Source organism: Pseudopipra pipra, chromosome 2 (assembly GCF_036250125.1).
Source record: "Pseudopipra pipra isolate bDixPip1 chromosome 2, bDixPip1.hap1, whole genome shotgun sequence".
NCBI lineage: Eukaryota > Metazoa > Chordata > Aves > Passeriformes > Pipridae > Pseudopipra > Pseudopipra pipra.
The window spans coordinates 61,449,938-61,468,428 of NC_087550.1; the positions used below are offsets into that span (position 1 = coordinate 61,449,938).

At 39.5% G+C, this 18,491-nt stretch overlaps 1 protein-coding gene across 3 annotated transcripts; it reads right to left on the minus strand.

The window, feature by feature from the left end:
- Positions 1-291: 291 nt before the first annotated feature.
- Positions 292-15,908, minus strand: CPB2 (carboxypeptidase B2). Of its 3 annotated transcripts, XM_064645711.1 has the most exons (11): positions 15,758-15,908; positions 12,013-12,088; positions 9,261-9,385; positions 9,061-9,169; positions 8,430-8,531; positions 7,791-7,895; positions 5,121-5,237; positions 4,088-4,178; positions 2,694-2,896; positions 755-839; positions 292-629 (listed from the first exon to the last, which is right to left on the minus strand). In XM_064645711.1, the coding sequence occupies exons 1-11, from the start codon at positions 15,826-15,828 to the stop codon at positions 445-447; spliced, it is 1,269 nt and encodes a 422-aa protein (XP_064501781.1). In that variant the 5' UTR covers positions 15,829-15,908; the 3' UTR covers positions 292-444. The 3 variants fall into 3 exon arrangements, with proteins under 3 accessions (XP_064501781.1, XP_064501782.1, XP_064501783.1); XM_064645712.1 differs by lacking the exon at positions 7,791-7,895; XM_064645713.1 differs by lacking the exons at positions 9,061-9,169; positions 9,261-9,385.
- Positions 15,909-18,491: the final 2,583 nt, after the last annotated feature.

Consider the following 18,491-nt stretch of genomic DNA (forward strand, 5'->3'; position numbering starts at 1 on the left):
GCCTTTATTAAAACGTGCAGAAAGTTCTCATGTGAACATCCTTTTTATTTGACAGCAGAAACGATGAGTAGGGTTGTTTTCCTGGAAGGAAATCCTTTAGTAGCTCCAGTGACCGAAATGGAGGAACCTCTTCTATGAATGGAGTCTGCCCAGTAGTTGGTCAGAGGCCCATTCAAGGCTACATCACCTGGACCTCCCACTATCTGGTAGTACATCTGTGCTATTTTCCTCTTATAGAGTGCTCTCTCTATATGTGGTGCACTGAGCTACCATTGCAGGTATAGATATATAGGTATGGTTGAAAATGACTGATGTATCCTAAAATATAGGAGGTGCAGTCATTCTTTTTTTTTTTTTCTGCCTATGTGGAAATAATAAAGCAGCAAGCTTTTTTATTACTTTTATAACTAAGTGCAGTAATGCTGGAATAAATTATATTCAGCGTCACAAATTTTGGAGAACATGTTTGGCTATCTCTTTCACAGCAGAAAGTGCTTCTAAGCAAGTTGGCTTAATTTCTCGAGAAGGAAGCAAAAATCCATAAGTTCCCGTGTCTCGTAGCTCAAAGGTAAAAGAATATTTAATCCCAAGATCATAAGCCCAGTCGTCGGACCCTCCAGGAGCTAAATCTATGTCAGGAAGGGAAAATAGATAAATTACCTGAAGCCAGAACTTCAGTCTTCTGTTCAAAAGCTGTCTTCTGTTGCCAGCAAGGACATGCTAATGCCTGTCATTGCAGGAAAGTCGTACTTACAGATTGTCTGTGCCCCAGGACCAGGTCTATAAGTTTCCTTTGTTGTCCTCCTTATAGCTTTAGCTGCTTTCTTTGCCAGAGTGTCCTGAAATTAAAGAAAACATTATTAGCTTTAAGGCCTTGTGATAATAGTTAATATGTATTGAGTTAGAATTTATTTACACTGTGCTCTGGATCTTGCATTAGTTAAATACTTTTATAAAAAGTTCTAGAAAACCCACACAATGTGTAAAAATTTTCAGCATATGCCCATGCTGCAGATTGCCTTTCTGCTGTAGACAGATGAAAAAATATAGATAGCAGTAAACTGTTGTCAAACCACTTGTTCTCATTTGTCTCATATTTTTTCTTTTCTGCCGCAGTATTTAAGTCACTGACGATTTACGTGGTATTGACAAAAACGGCAGGAAAATATTTTAATTGAGAGAACTCTACCCTTAAGCCATAAAGAAAACTTAAATGCCCAGAATTAGGGCACCTCTTTCTACTTTACAGAGAAAGAGTCACAAATGCATTATTACTGTTTAGTCACAACTTCACTTTTTAAACTGTGGTATATAAAACAGTTCATTTCAGGAAATTAATTGGTAACCAAGACATCACAGAATATATATGTTATTAGGAGTTAGTTTGTTCTGTATTTACATTACTGCATTTTTTTTCATGTCTTCTGAACACACTGGCCTTAGTTACCAGTGGAAATGCTATATTGGACTGTATGGGATTTTGAAGTAGGATGCTTCCAAAGAGTTAATTGTGTACTTTTTACAGTCCTCTTATATATACAACATTTCTTTTTAAAAAATAAAATGTTTTTTAAAATATTATTTTAAAAAATAAAGTATGTTAAGTGACATGGTAGATGCAGACGTTGAAAAGCAGTGTTGAAATGACAGCGGTGTGTGCAAATGTCAATCCTCTATAAACTCTCCTACTGTCTGTCCTTATGTCATACATGAAATTACCTGTCAGTGTATGAAATTACCCGTCCACCTCAGGCATGCACTGGCTTCCCAGATGGCAAATCCCAAAGCTGTCACCTGCTTTCTAATTGCCTTCCCATGATTTCTGCTCCTTTCTTACTTTGAGGCAGAAGCCCTTGCTGCAAATAGCAGAATTCATTGCCTCCGCTCTTGGAGCTTACGAAACACTGAAAGCGGGCTAGGAAGTACTGGAAAGGGAATCCCTTGCTCTGGGGATTTTGACATCTTTACAGAAGAAGAATATAACTAAGCTGTCCACCTACTCCTATGGCTTGATTACTCTGTGTTAGCACATCCCAGTTTAGCCTGGACATTTTTTCCACATCCAGACAAACCCAGAGTTTTATCATCAGTGGGAAAAAACAGCAGCTACTTTTTCTGCTTTGAATGCAGTCTGTCTTCAGGGAGGGTTTTTACTCTATGATTTGGTGGCTCAAGAATGTAAAATTCTACATAAGCAGAGTATGTGTTCCATCCTACCATTAAGACTATCTTAAGAAGTATCCCTAGCAAAAACCGTAACGAAAGTAGCAAGGGTCCACCAGAACACCTCATTGCTTAGGTATGTGAAGGGTGTTTTTCAGAGTTACACACCCAAGTAATTTCAGAATTTGTGTAAACCGTACAACATAATGAGGAATTTGCACATATATGTATTTTCAAGGTGTCCAGAACAACGTGACTCTGCTCTTTTAACAGCAGCTTCAACATATCAGGTGTTGTTGACGTGTTATCAATCTGGAATAAATATTTTCATTTTTCCATAGTCTTCAGAAGCAGATTGCTGACTTACGCACTACTAGACTAGCCCAGACTAATTTGTTAAGAGCATCAAGAGAAATCTCATTTTCTAATTCTTGATCCTCAGAAAACTGTGACTTCCTCACTACAAAGCTAACCAAGCAGGGTAAGTAGTTCTGAAATAATGTGAAACTTCAGGAGCTGGGAAGACTTACCAGCTCGTCATGGTCTTTGCTTCTGTTCGTAGTGTAAGAATATGGAAACAATACCAACTGGGAGTAAGAATGCATGGTTATATAGGCTTTAATGGTGTTTTTGTGGTCTCTGACAAAGCGAGCCACTGCTTTCACTTCAGGCTCAGACTCTGGGTAGGGTCCACAGTATGTCTCCTGACATTCATAGGAAGACGCTCCTTGACCTGTAACAAAAAAGATGCACAGTTTTACTCCTTTACTTCTTTCCTTCTTCATTTCTGTACATCTAATAAAAGAGCAGTGTATGATGCAAATACACAAGACATCATGGATTCTGCCATGCTGTGGAAAGAACTTGCATGCTTGTAGAAATCTGTGCAAACCTACTGGGATTTCTCATCTACTATGCTCTTGGAAACAATTGGAGAAGGTAGAAAAAAAAATGTTCAAAGACTGGATAAAAAGTCTAAGAAGATAGGAATAATATGCTTAATTTAAAATCATCACATGATTGTGAGATCACGTCTTAAAATTTAAGAGAACTACAGGAAAAGGGCGGTTCTAAGTGATTATTTAATCTCTGGGGAAAGCAAGCTCTCAATGGGGAGCTGAAGAAACACAAATCAAAATTTTTAAGAAAACGCTGGAACAAGTTATCAAGAAGACAACTAGGATTCACTGCTTCTGCTATCTTCTGAATAAGACCAAATAACTTTCTGGAAGCAGTCAGGATCTTTAGTGTATAGTGAAAAAATGCATGTTTTCCTGTAATAGCCATGGACAGTATAGCAATGGACTAAAATGACTGAAAACCATATAGAACGTTAATGTCAGCTCTGAGTGAAGCCAGATCTGATCTATAAGGCAACGTTTTAAGATAGCTATTCTACAGACTATTGAAAACTTGTTAAGTACTAAAGTGCCTGGAGTAAATAAATGCGATATAACCTTCACAAGAAACACTAAGACCCAAAAAATCTTGGTCTGCTAGGCATTGTGGAAGGATGACTGAGGTGATCAGTTTGTACACCATGGTGGAACACCTACTCAACTGGATAGTGCAACAGGCCTTGGGTGACATGGCAAGGGCCATCTCTTCCCTCCTTCCTCCTTCCCACCAGCAGCCTCCACCAATGTGTCATGGTGTGATGCAAGGGGCGGGATACAGGAGCCTGGATCTCTATTGTGCTGGGAAGAGGCTATTCCCTGGTTTGTCATCTGGGGAGAAAAAAATCCAGAGTCCCAATAAAAAGTATCTAAAGCTGGGAAAGTTTTCACCGGTTCGTAACACATACTTAGCTACATTTGTCTTTATATTAACTTTGTGAAATGGTAAATGAAAACATTTTCAAAATAAAGAATTTTAAAGGCTAAAAGTGAGGCAGGGATACAGTAGGAAGAAAATTATGTCCTACCACACCAGTGCGCATCAAAATTCCGGTTCATGTCAGTACCAATGCACTTGCTGTTACCATGCTTTGAGCGGCTTTTTCTCCAGAGGCGATTCTAATGAAAGAGACACACAAGCCGTGTTCAGGAAAAAAGCTGGAAAAATCAATGCACCATCTCCCTGGTTAGTTAACTGTGACTTCCCACTTGTGCCTCACAGTATTGTGCCAATGAAGGCCAAGGAAGATTCTAAAACCACAATCTGTTTGCCAGCAAGGCTGGATGATAAAAGGAAATGTTTGGGTAGGATAAGAAGTGGTCATATCTTGTCTGATTTCAATGTAATTTGAACTGTGGAAGGAGAGGAGAAGACATACAGTTTGGCCAGGTATGTGAGTTTAAGAGTTAACATAGGCATTGCTGCCAACACATGGAAAGTTGGAAATTTGGTGTGCAGCTGTTGAGGTGATGGTGCATAGTTATACAAGTGTGAGCCAAGCTCTGTTGGAGATTAAATGAGTAAGAGTGGAGAAGGAGATTTATTTTTTTTTATAACTTGAGTGAAGGATTTAAAAAATCGAAGAACCATCTCAACAGCTTGGGATTTCCAGCCAACAAATAAAACCCTGGACAAAAGGTACCTGTTGTACCTTCATTTATCTCAAACAAAAAGTACTCAGAGAAGAGAGCTGCCTTGCAGGAGTAAGGAGTGAGTTATTGGCTGTGCTGTAGGTGATGCAGGACACTCTCCAGCTTGTGATAGATTGTGCTGGTGTTTATAACCTTGCTCCTGAAGGCTGACACAGGTGTTTCCTGACATCTGGAAGTATTAAAATACCAGGATGAGATTCTGTCATTTCCAAATGCATTTCTAGCAGATTGGAAAACATGAAGGTACTGTGGAGAAAATGTCAAATAGTTGCAGTATTTGTTGTGATTTAAATAGGGCAAAGATACAGAAATTCCAAGCACGGGTTTAGAGTTTGGGGTATGCAGTTCCAGGATGAAAATGATGTTCTAAGCATGCACAGTACAACCTGTCAAAAAAGGTCTACATACAGAGGGATGGCTCCATGTGTACTCGTAGCCATCCACGTTTATCACAGGCATGACGTAGAAATCAAAGTGCTCCAGAAGCATTGTCATGGTTGGGTCTCTCTCACGCACATGGATTGCCTATAAAGCACAGGGGAAACTTATTAAAAGCATTCATAATAGTGTTTTTCTTGCCTTCCTAGAAAGGCACCCGGTGACATGTGTAAAATAATTGTGCAATTATCAGACAAGTCTGCCTTCTGATAAGGCACATCACATCACGGAAATTGCTGAATAGCAAAGTAGCTCTTTGCTTAGAACTGCCGTGGAGAGGGTAGGAATTGAATTGATACAGTCAATCAGATACACTCCAGTCCTTTAGTGTTAATAGGTGGTCATGAGATAGAATTGAAGCCTATTAATAGGAAGGTTTGAGCTTTTGCTGCTTCTATAAATAATAGGAACCCTCCCTTCCACCCAAAATACCACAAAAGTAGCACAAAGTATAGCAAGCCTGAAAATAACAAGCAACTTTTCAAATGGCTTCTGTATATAACATTATTTCTCTGGTTGCGTCATGAGTTTAATGCAATCATATGACAAGAGCCAGTAAGATCTACTTTGCTAATTTTGTCTCACAGCTTATTTTGAAGGCTTTAGTGATACCTACCCTGGTTGTTGGTCCATGACGCAGGAATAAATTTTAACCTAAATAAGTGGGATTGTTACTATTAGAATAGACTAAGTCCTTAGTCATATATTTTCTTCTTTTTTTCTTTACACCTTACTTAAACCACCTTATTTCATTTTAAATCCTTCTTGGTTTTCCTCAGGCAATGGTCTTCTTTTGTCTAAATGAGAAATGTCAATCTTTCTGCAATCTTAACGACAAAATTAAATGATAAAGAGTGGACCCATTATAAACAATGCCTAGGATTTGCTAGAGAGAGATGGTGATTTTAATGTATGTGTGCAGATCTGTATTGATGTCAGATTTTAAAATGTTACTTCATGGAGTGATATGGAAATAAAATTTTAATTTAAAACATGTAAATTAGATCAAAGGTATGGAGAACCTAAATGTTCAGCTTGTTATTTCTGAAAATTGCTGCAGGGACGTGTCACTGGCAAAGTGACAGCACAGATGGTAATTATTTGGAGCAGCATGAAAAGGGCAAATGCATTTCTCTCAAATGGAACCTTGAAGGCTGGAATTATCAGTGTGTCACAAGGTACATTCAGCTGTATCTGTCCCTAACTCCTGTAATATCCTTTCAAATGTTATAGTTATTGAGGCTTTATAGTTGTGACTGATGACAGGAATAAATACTTCTTCTCCTTTATTATTATTATTATTAATATTAACATTATTTAGTTCCATCACAACCAAACCACAATTCATGTTCAAGGACTCATCTATGTTGTTTTTTCTAACTACAGTACTAGTGATTGTGAAGTCTCAATCTCATCTAGCTTATTTTTACTGTGAGCTTTGCTTTTGTAAAAAAGTAACAATAAATAATATCTCAGAATATTAACTGAGCAAGATGGACAACCTTGTCTGGGCCAGAAAGGCCTTAGGAACCTTTACCTAGTCCATAACAGGAACTGGACCTGCAGCTCAGCATAAAAAGTAGAGCAGAGATGCCTTAGGTTCAACAAGACTAAGGCAATGTATGTTAAAATCCAGGTGAAAATTGTAGGTGTTATATCTTTTGGTGTACCTTTGTTCACTATCCTGAGCAGTATAGATATCAAAAATATAAAGATAGATGTGACTATTGGTCTGCAGCTGCACATCAAGACTGGTCGATCTAAGCCTGTTCTACAGGCTCATCCCATCAGTGATGTTCTGGTTCCCATGAACTCTGTGCGTGGCTGGTGTTGTTGGTCATGTTCTGGAGGTCTGAAATGAGGGTATCTCTAGCAGGGCTAGAAGGTGGCTTGTGTGGCTTTATTCTCTGCATAAGGCAGATCCAGAAAAAAGCAGGAGCGCAAATAAAAAACGCAGAGGCAGGAGGAGCAGTAGCAGCAGGTGATGCATCACAGCAAGTGATAAGCAGAGATTGCTGGTGTGCATGCTGGTGTTGAGCTATGCCATGCCTGGAGCAGGCAAGTGTGGGGTACCTATTGCTCTACAAGGGCATCTAGGGAGAGAGCCAAGAGTTGTAGGACAGCTTGAGCTCACCCTGGATGTCTTCCGATCCACTCCAGGCAGTGCCAGATGCAGTAATATGGATGTGAAGCACTGTGTGCTGCATGATCCATAGCCAAGACCATTCCTTGAATCCACATGGCAGTGAAGACTTAGCCCTAGCAGATTATCAAAATGTGCTTTTGCTGGCATGGCATCTCCTTCCCTGACCATTCTTAATTATAAATGTCTCTGTTGAATTTTCTGCACACGTTTTTTTCATACTTGAAAGTACATTTGAGCTCATTTGCATTTAATCCCTGTGACTTTGTGTCTCTCTCTCTCACACACACCCCCTCCTATCTGCTGACACAAACACACATGCGCACACACACTCACTGTTATGTATGCAACTTAGACACAAATCTCATGTGTTGGTGTTGTGGAAGTAAATGGATTAAGGTTTTATGGAGCTTAGAGCGCAATTGGACAAAGGTAAATGGCATCAGGATTTTTTGCTTTGCTTTGACAACAGTAATCAGATGTGATTATCTACTCACATGGCCTATGAACCACAGGCAAAAAGCAGGAGAAATCCATTCTCTAGCATGGATACCACAGTCAATCCATATGGCACTTTTGGATTTTTCCTGGCTTTTAGAAATCTGACAAAAGAGAAATTGCATTACAATGTCACCATTGTAAAGGGTCCCACAGAAAAGTGGAAGTGAAAGGGTAAATAAGATGGAAGAAGAAGCATCTGTCTTGTAGGGAGAGCTCAGACTGATCCTGGGCCAGGATGCAGCCACCAGTTATGTTCACATACAGACAGCCACATTCAGTCTGCTTGCAAGGTCCTAACATAAACACCAAGATTACAGCAAGACCCGAGGTCAAGAGAGTCTGTCATCAGCTATGCAGAGCAGCAAACTAGATTGGCTTCATAGTCAACAGAGGAGGGTATCCACTGTGCCAGTATTTCATGCCTTTGGATGATGGCCAACTGTGACCCAACAAGGAACCTGATGTCACCAAATGCATTTGCAGCAGTAATGCACCTTACTAGAACAACTCAGGAAACTTCTAAAAACCACAAAAAATATGCATTTAAGTATAGATTTAAGGAAGTGTTCTGGCCAAGCCCCATCACTTGCTTACATTATTACTTGGCAAGTTTTTGCAGTAAGTCACAGCTGTACCTTCAGGACATAAAGCGGTCTCTTTTCATATGATGATCCAATATATATTTTCTGTAGGAGATCAGAGTGGACTTTGACTACTTCTTCCATCCAACGGTATATCTGCAAGGGTGAAGTTAGTATATAGATACTCTGTTGTTTTCCTTCATCTCTGAAAGTGACTTAAATTCATTCTACCTTTCAAAATCCTGCCTCTTTACATAATGGGAAAGAAAAATGAATAATTCAGCCCACTTACTACTTGCCTGACTCTAATTTCTCTTAAAACAAACAGTAAGATACAATCACAACACAGTCCAAGTATAGACCTGAAATTCCTCTTTAGTTCTATTTGGTTAAATTATTATTCGTTTCATGTTTCAAATATTTACATGTTTGTTTTTTGACTTTGTTTTTCTTCTGTATTGACTGCCTTTGAATGGCAGTTTGAGACAATACATGTATGAGAGATTTTGTCTGGTGCTTATTTCTTTCTTTATGAAAGCATTGCAAGAAATAAAACTCTAAATTGTTGAGAAATACAATGATAATTATTACCTGTTGATGTTTTCTTTCCCTTTATCTCTATTCTCAATCATGAGACAATTTTCACCCTTTGAATCTACAGATGTTTACAACAAAAATATCTTACTTCTTTCATTGAATGGTAGTTTTCATAATAAGAAGAAGATCTGCGTGGGTTGACTGTGTCATTGACAGTCTGTTTTTCAATAAATCCTTGAACATCTCCTATCAAGACTCTGAATAACAAAGGAAAAGCACGACCTCCTGTTAAATAAATGACAAACAACTTTACAGAAACATTCATGACAACAAATAAAAAATACATACTTGTGTTGGATGGCCAGTTGCCTTAACTGGGCTTTTGTGCTATTTATTTTGGATGCTCTGACATAGAAATGGACTTCTCTGTCCTTCTTAATGTTTTCAGCCACAACAGGTTGCCAGAGAATGACCTACAAATTTTCCAAAAACATTTCATTTTTTTAACTGAAGAAAGAAAAAATATTCTTACTAACATTTAATAAGCATTTTGAAAATAATGAAAGCATATGTTTGCAATTTAAGAGACCCCTCAAAACGAGCAGTTTAATGTTGCCTGTGATGTGTTATAGCATTCTGCTACTGCTGGAAATGAAATGCGTGTATTTAAGAAATGTTTATAATGACTTCTGCACATAAATTCATAAATCAAGAACAAAGACGGGAACATAATCTTTGCTGAGATAGTATTTCTAGTATAATAGATATATTTAGCTAGTTATTATGTTACATGTTTTCAAGTCTGCTGAGAGTTATTTTCCCTGAGGGTATTTGGAGAATTAATGAAGATCAGACCAGTCTTTGTAGTTATTGTATTCTCTGATGACTTTGATCAGGGAGGAAATAAATGCCAGAAGGGGTTTGAATATAAGTCAAGTTGAGGCAGCAATACAGAGATTAGACATGGGAGGAAAATAAGAAAATGAGATTCTTCTTGGTAAAATTAAATATTTTACAATCATAAAATCTGAAGCCAACATATTCGATAAAAGACTGAAACTTTAGAACTAATAATGCAAAAAGATCTAAGGGTGACAGCAGAAAATTAGGCATAAAATTAGAGTGTGAAAAAAATCAGCATAACTCTTGGATCCGTTTTTATGGCATCATACAGAATGGAGTCACCAGACAATAGGGTTTATTTTGTTTCCTTCCTGGTGCAGTTGCACCAGGAATATTGTATCCAGCTTAGGGCACCATGTTTCCAGACATGTATCACCTGTCAGCTGTTGACCTCATTTCTCAGAGAGAACGTGTCTGCAAAATCATACAGAAAACTCATCCATGTGTTTGATCAAGACTTTGGAGCAATAAATGGTAAAACATTTGGCCCCTGGATGTGTTACTGCAAGGTGCTGTACGAATGGTTGAGTTAGTCTCAGTGTAGCCATCTGAAACATTATTGGCAGAGTAGCGGCAGCATCACATGGATCAGCATTGTTTGGAAAACCCATCCAAGAAGCAAGCTGGATGTTGCTTTCCCTGTTGCCCTGGCTAGCCTGCTGTGTGCACTGATGTGCACCAGTTCAGGTGTAGTTTCTCTTTGGCATAGACATTCTTTGAATTGAGAGTAAAGAAAACTAAGCAACTCTGGATTAACACAGCTGAGGTGGCAGAGGAGCAATGAATGGGGGTAAATGGGAAACTTTGGTAATGCATATGATTATTGTTCTCTTTACCCATCATCAGCAATGGTCAATTCTGCCCCACGGGCAGCTACAAAAGGCTCCTGTAGGTGCTCCTGTGTCTGGGTCTTCTGATGAATGCTGCATGCAATGTGTGTGCTGTAAGAACAAAGCATTTCTTTTGGCTTATGTTTTTACTTCCCAACTTTTGCAGAAGTGCCACCTATAATTAGCCTGATAATTCCTCCTGTAAGATGCTAATTTTGTGTTGCTTCTTTTTTGCTAAATTGTAGACGTTACAATTTGTTGGGAGGTATTGCTTGTGTCTTCCCTTTCCCTTACCCTTTCCCTTTCCTATTCCCCCCTTTCTGTTTTCCTCTATAACTTGCCCAATTTATAGCCGTGGAAAAAAAATTGCCCAATTTATAACCCATGAAAAATGTTTGTTTTGTATATTCACATAAGTGACTCGGTAGGAAACATCACATGCCCTCTCTGCACTGACTGTGGTGGGGTTGTTCTTCCTGACTTCCTGGGGCTCCTGTGAACAAGAAAGTGAAGAATTACAGTAGTAAGGAAAAGTTGGAGGAGGGGAGATTTATATTTGTACAGCAAAAGATATGGATATGTGAGTTGACTTCTGGAGATGGAAAAGAGCAAGGAAGGCTATCAAAAGGTTTTTAAGAACTTAAGGGAAGGATTAGAAGATGGTAGTAGAGACAACAGAAGACTAGTGGGATTTTGGGATGGACATAGAATGAATAGGAGCCAAGAAAGACAAAATAAGACGGGGCATTGACACCACTGAAAGCTCTCAGTCATCTGAAACACATCCTCAATCATTCTGAAGGAATGGTTACACCTTTGTTGCAGAGTGTTGGCTTCAAACTGGTGGGAGGGTGTGATTGGGCAAATGAAGAGATGTCTCAATTTAATGAAATACTCTTTTATCTAATGAAAGACAGAAGTAAGAATAATAAAAAGTATTGTTTAAGATATTTTTATATTCTAAATGCTACTTGAAGAAAAATACCACAAAAATGCAGTCCTAATCTTCAAAGGTCTGCAAGACACATGGGTCAGGATTGCATTGGTCAAAAGTGCTGAGGTTGCCTAGCAATTGTATTTCTATTTACTGTGTGCTGGTGCTTTGCCAATTTGACAGTGTCTTAATATACAAAATCAATTGCAGAAATATGAGCTGTGATATAATTCATTACTGTAACATTTTGGAGGGGTCTCCTCATGTAAATCAGGAGGTAGTGGAGCAATGAAAACCAAGCATTTATTGAGTTGCTGTACTAGAACAAATGAATGAAAGTGGGCTAAATCTTTCTTTTGGAGGAGAAGCAGTATTAGGGCACTTGAGGGAAAAGTTTGACCTAGAGACCGGAGAGACAGAAGAATCTGTTTACCTCAGTCGTGTTCAGTAAATTCTGAAGGTCTTCAACTTGTTCATCTGTTTGTGGGAGAGCCCACAAAACTTCATCCCTGAAAAATAAGGGTATTTAGTAAAACACAGGTATTTGGAAAAGCTCCAGTTTATGCAAACGTAGAGAAGCAGGCTTGGCCTTTCTCATCTTCCCTGGCTTGGCTGCCATGAACTCAAAGACGATTCAAGAGTGAAGATGCTGGGCCCTGTTCCAGCCTCTGCTTCTGCAAATCGGTAAAATCCATGACAGAGGTGGTACAGGGCTGTGGTAGCCAATATCTACTGCTGGATGCTGAGATTGCTACTAAAAGCTGGCACCAGCGTAACAGCCACAAGCCCCACTCCCCATAGTGCAACAGCGCTGGTGGATTTTGTTTTGTAGATGTGCATTCCTACTCTGGTCAAGTTTTTCTGATCTCCCTATTTGTGTATCTCTGCCAAGTAACATTTCAGCTGGTCTGTACCACTGTCCTCCCCATCTTTGCCGGATAACTTATATTCCCTTTCTACTTGAAAACCATGGTCCGAATGTGCTGTACATGACATGGTGCTTCCCAGCTACTCCATGCTTGATCCCACTGTTGGTGACAGAAATGGAATTCACTTTCTGGAAAGAAAAAATACCACTCTGCATTGTAAATTGAGCCTTGATCTTCAGTGCCCTGCAAACCATGTAGTTCAAAATTGCACTGGATAGATCATTAAAATAATTACTGTATGTAGAAGAAGGAGACTCCACGGAATGTCAGACCCCTATCTGCAAAAACTGTCCTGAAAAGAAAACAGGAAGGGGTCTCAAAACTAGTGTTTTCAAGCCGCAGAACGTGATTGTCACAGCTCATTGTTGTGACTGATTTCAAGCAGAAACCTGACATCATCTGGCAACCAGATTCATCTTTGCTTTTAGCCAGGCTCCAAGCAATCACTGTTGTTTCTCATGCAGAACCAATATGCCAACCCTATTTTTGCCTCCATCATCATTTGACAGAGCATCAAGAAGCAATCAGGGATAGGCAAGGTTGGCAGTTTGCCTATTTCTTTAGGTAAGTCCACTCTGAAGTCTGTGTTTGAGGCTATGTTAAAAGTGAATTTGTCTTCTCAGAGCTGGGGAAGTCTTTTCACAGGGAGACCAGAAAAGGCCTGCTGGATCTGGTTTCATCCTATGATTCCCACATCCTGAGTACCAAAATGAGAAAGCTGGTATGTGCTTGTACTCCACTGTTTGTTGCACAAATATTTCAGCTGGTACAATTCCTCTATAGCTCTCATAATAGGCCGAATACACTGAACAAGATGATCAAAATTCTGTCCTTGCACTTGTAGTCATCTTTAACATGGGGAATATTAACAGCCAAAATTGTAGTTGTTGGGTTTCTCAGTTCCTCTGCTTTGATTTGGCATTATACCCTTTCATCTGTATTCTGCCCCACTCTTGTTAACACTCAGACAAAAGCTTTAATTACTGCCTTTATACCGATCTCAGAAACAACCCTCCACCCTCAGCTTCCTTGCCCTGCCTGCTGCACCCGTACAGCTGGACATGGTCATCTTAAACACACCTCTTTTCTTTCACTTTCTGTTCTCATATCCTGCTTCCCTGGTTGCTCTTTGAGTTTGTCCTTAAAAGGATCCCTCTTGTTCTTCTCCAGCTTCCTGCCAGGGTTCCACTGGGCTCTGACATTTCTTTCTCTTCTCCTTTTTACCTCTGGGAAAATAAAAGTCCCACTGCCATCCCCACACTACAATGCTCAGGTCTTACCCTGTAACTATGACAAAGTGAGTGGGATGCATTACTGTTCAGTTTAGATGGATTTGATATCTTCACCTGAGCTAGGCACTGTCTTAATAAAGGAAAAGGCATTTTGGAGTCAGGTTAAACTGAGCTAATTTAGGTGTGTGTGCAAACCTGGAATGAACTGTCACCTAAATACACGTATTTTTCTCCTCTAACTGTACAGTGAGGTGAAGTGGACTTATTCCCATGCAGAACTATGTAGAAATCCCATACAGTCATATGAATCCCACCCAGGGGCCACCACCTCACACATAGGTATAAATCTGTGCCAGCTTTCTGCAGGAATCTCAGGCTCTTCATCCCTCATCTCCATTGCATTTCTAGTCACTAGAAAGGCTGTCAGCATCACATTACATAGGCCCACAAAAACAAGGCATCAGCATGGATGTGTCTCTCTGTCCTCATAACATGGCTTCATTTAAACCTTGCATATTCTTTCTGACTAACATCTCCAGAAGAGAGGCCTTCCTAATTGTCTTCAGCTGAATGTCTTACCCTGGCTCTAACAGGCAGTGTCAGTAGAGGAGTGCTGCCAGCATCTTCTCCTGTTCTCCTGGACCATGTAAGATGTTCATCTGCGTGGAGCACAGATGTCTTTTTGTGGGCTCTCTCTACTCCCACCTTGCTGACTCTCAACCTCTAGCCTTGTCCCTTTTCCTACACGTGAGGTAGGTGCCTTTCCAGTGTTATTAACTTCTCCACAAGTCTCACAATGTTGAGTATTTGTTATAGAAGTCCAAATGCAGTAATCACACTATAACCTTGCAAGGGAGGCTTTAATGCATTCCTGGGAAATCCTCCAACACTAGCATTCAAATAAAAGTCAGATAGAATGCATCACCTTTTAAATCTCATTGTTTTAGCCATTTTCATAACTGGGGCTGGGAGGATTAGACTCATGCTTTCCAATGGGAAATGTCATATTCTTCTGTAAGGGTCAGATGTTTTATTTAAACATTAAATAAATGAACCTACAAGTAGCACAGAGCAATACTGTTCCAGTGAATTCACCTAAAACCATATTTAAGTGTCCCCCCACTGTAATCCTCACACCTCCATAGCAATCCACAAGAAAATATGATTGCAACATAGGGGTGAAAGGTCTTCTTTTTAAGGCATGAACTTAGTGGTGTTCAGGTCTGCCACTGGCATGTGGTGCAGAGTCACAGAAGGGCTGTGAGTCGTAATTCACTAGTTTTTGTGTAGGTATTTCAGTCCTGGGAGCAGGTTATATTTAATCATAGGTTGTTCAGCTTTGCTTAATATCACCACATGAAGAACTTTTAGTTTTGCCTATTAAAACATGTTGTACGTGCAGAAAATAAAAGCATTTTGCCTGTCTTCATCTCTGACATATGTTCTTGTGTTTTAAGAAAGCATTTGGTTTCAGGGCATTTCTGAAGTTTACCAATAGGTAACGATAAAGTGTTTCTGAAACATTGTACAATTACCAAATTGTTATTCAAAAATGATTTATGCTTGGAAAAACAATCATAAAAGCTGCTTTGAAAAGAAAACAGATTGTTAGCACTTTCTGAAATGGTTTCCCTTTCTACTTCAAGAAGTAATCCATTTAAGAACTTGTTTTAAGGCAAATGAAGCAAATTATTTTTTCCCATTAAGTTTCAGAATTCCCTTTACTGATAATTCAAAAGCACTTAATGAACAGAAATGATTTGCACTGAGACCAAAAAGAATAATTTTAATATGATTAAAAACATAGGATTTATGGATGCAAAGAAGACTTAAAATAATTTCATTTCCTCCACCATCTATATGTTAAATTGAACTACATATCCAATTACAAGGGTCATAAATAAATGTCAGCCTTTGCCAAATGTTTTCTTATGCAACTTGGAATTATTTTTCCTCAATACTTTCCCTGTCCTTCTCACCACACACTAAAAGCTCGGCACAATTAGCAGATATTTACCTTGGAAGAGTGAAGACATGCTTCTCTTGAATCCAGATAAATAGGGTAAAAAAGAGCAGGTAAAACTTCATCTTCGTGGCATCCACAATTAAATGCAATTGGAAAGCAAAGGGTTCAGGGCCCACATTATTGATTTTAAAAACATTATTTAAAGAGTAGTTAAAATTTAATACTGCTTCTCACCTCAACTCCAAGCTCCTGGTGGCTAAGTCAATATGGCAGGACTCCCTAAGGAGGTCCTGCTTGTATTGATGTCATTCACGTAAGAGAGTATAAAATACATTTTGGACATTTTCATATTGACAAGTCACTTTGTCATTTCAGTCTTTATGTTACTTCATTGTGGCTAGAATCACAGACATAAGAAAGAACACCAAGCACAAAGCTTTTGTGAACCTCTAATATTTGTGGAAGTCCAGCAGCGTGCTCTGCATCTAGCACTCCTATAAGACATCACAGCTAAGCATGAAGCTGGGTCAGAGCAGTGGGAATGAGATTATTAAGTCCAAATAGAAAAATCCTGAGCAGGTAATCTTCTTCTGCTGGTATTTGCTAGCAGAGAAAACAAGGAGCAAGTGGGACATATGTTTCTGTAATGGTCTGACATCCACGTATTTTCCATATGTCACACTAGGTTAGCTTCTCAAGAAAAAATACAAATGACTCTTCATCTCATTATTAATTTTTGCATACCTCAAGATTTGCTTCCCATATCTGTATCCACAGTTGTCCAGACAGGACATGCTCAAAAGCTGTATGAATTTGACATGTCCAGAATAGATGATTTCCATCTATGCTCTGTTCTTGAACAGTAAATCCAAACTTGACTAGGACACAACTTATTATCATGGTCCAAGTCCTCTTCTTCCATGCACCAACATAACAGTTCCAGGCATGGCACTGTTTAGAAAACACCCCAATAGCAGCCTTACAAGGAGGAAACTTTACATCTTCAGCATCAGACCCACCCTGATGTTAGCTCTTGGCTGAGTATGTTGTACAGGTGCAGAACGAAGGAATAAAACTGATTGTCGATTTTCAGGTTTTTCAGGTGAGTGGTCCCCAGAAACACAATATGGCTTTCTGCCAGAGGGAATTCATTCCAGAAGAGGACTGAAGAGTGAATCAATATGCACACAATGGGGTTATAGCTGTATGCCTGGGTGAAAAATGCCTGGGAACAAGCCCTGGAGCTAAGGTTATGTGAACTAGATTTCATCCATCAGCATCCTCTAAAACAGCTCTGAAGTCGTCTGGATCAGAGCCAGGCAGGCAATCAGGACTTTGGAACTCAAATGCAGTCCTGGCTTTTTTTTTTTTTTTTATTCGGGGGGGGGGGGGGGGGGGCAGATCTGTTCTAAGAAGCCAGACAGCTAAGTTTAAGATGACAGCAGAGGTGAATCATGCTGCCCAGTGAGTACCCTGGAGTTAATATCTCTGGAAATACACCAACACTGAAAATGCCCAAACTAGAGCTGTGCAAAAACCAGATACCAAAGGGAAAGGGAAAAAAAAGGCTCATGGGAAACTATACCACTAACACCTTACCTAGATTTTGTAGTTCCTATTTGATCTTTTCTAGATGTTGTTCAAACAAACAAAAAGTTCTGGTAGGGTACAGAGGGCATTCCCAGAAAGGTCAGTGGGCAGTGCTCTGCCATGAAGGTTGATATTTAAACCAAAGGTTCAGATACTCTTTCCTCACGTAGGCAAAAGGAATCTGCCAACATAGGATAAAAGACAGGAAACTTGGTCATCCAGACCCTGTTTTTTCTGGAAATGTCTGATGCACAGATATGAAGAAAAATTTGACCTACTGAGATAGGTTTAGCAGAAGAGATTGAAAAGCTGATGGAGCTGGGCTGCTGGTATTGAAGGAAATAAAAGGATCATATCTCTACATGTCTTAAAGTGATAATTAAGTGGGAGAAGGGAACACTTTCTCCTATCTATCTGAGAAGAAAGTTTTGGACAAATGGTAGGTGTAAGGTATTTTTGAATGTTGGTTGCTTTTCCAGTGGGTTCTCCAGCTTGTTGTAAAGTGACAGTTCACATGGGGTTTGAAAGCTGCTGATTTCCAACTTGCTTTTGGTTTCTGGAATGCACTGGAAATGTTTATTACCAAATGGGTCTTTGAGGAAACTGATGGCAATAGAGGAAATTCTGAGGGAAGGACAAATCAGAGTCTTGTGGTATCTAAGGCTCTGCAGAGGTTAAAACACAATAAACAGTAAATGTAGAATGAAAGATCTAAAAATAAACAAAAAATAAAATGGAAGGTGTGACTGGGCAGGAGGAAGAAATGTAAATCCCCAGGCCTCTTGCTTGTCTGAAAGCCTCAGAGTTCTCATAACTCAAAGTAGGACACAAACCCGCTTTCTCTCAAGTGTGTGCTGGACATTCCTTATTTGGATCTGTCATCTTCCTCCTTTTTTTACCTTTCCACTAGTATTTAAACAATGCAGTCACTATCCTCCTCACCATCTCTGGTCATTGTCCTTGGGTGACTAAATGGCAACTTTGCACTCACTAGAGCCTCTAGCTCCATCCCAGCACCACAACCCCAGCACCAGAAGCCAAAATGTTTGAATCTGCTTGCCTAAAATGAGGTTCCTGGTCAGCAAGCAGCTCCATAAATTGAGCTGATTTCCCATTGCAAAGATATCTGTGCTGTGGCACACTCCACACACAAAGGCAATTTCCATGACAGTTCTGTCTTTAAGCAGGTCAGATT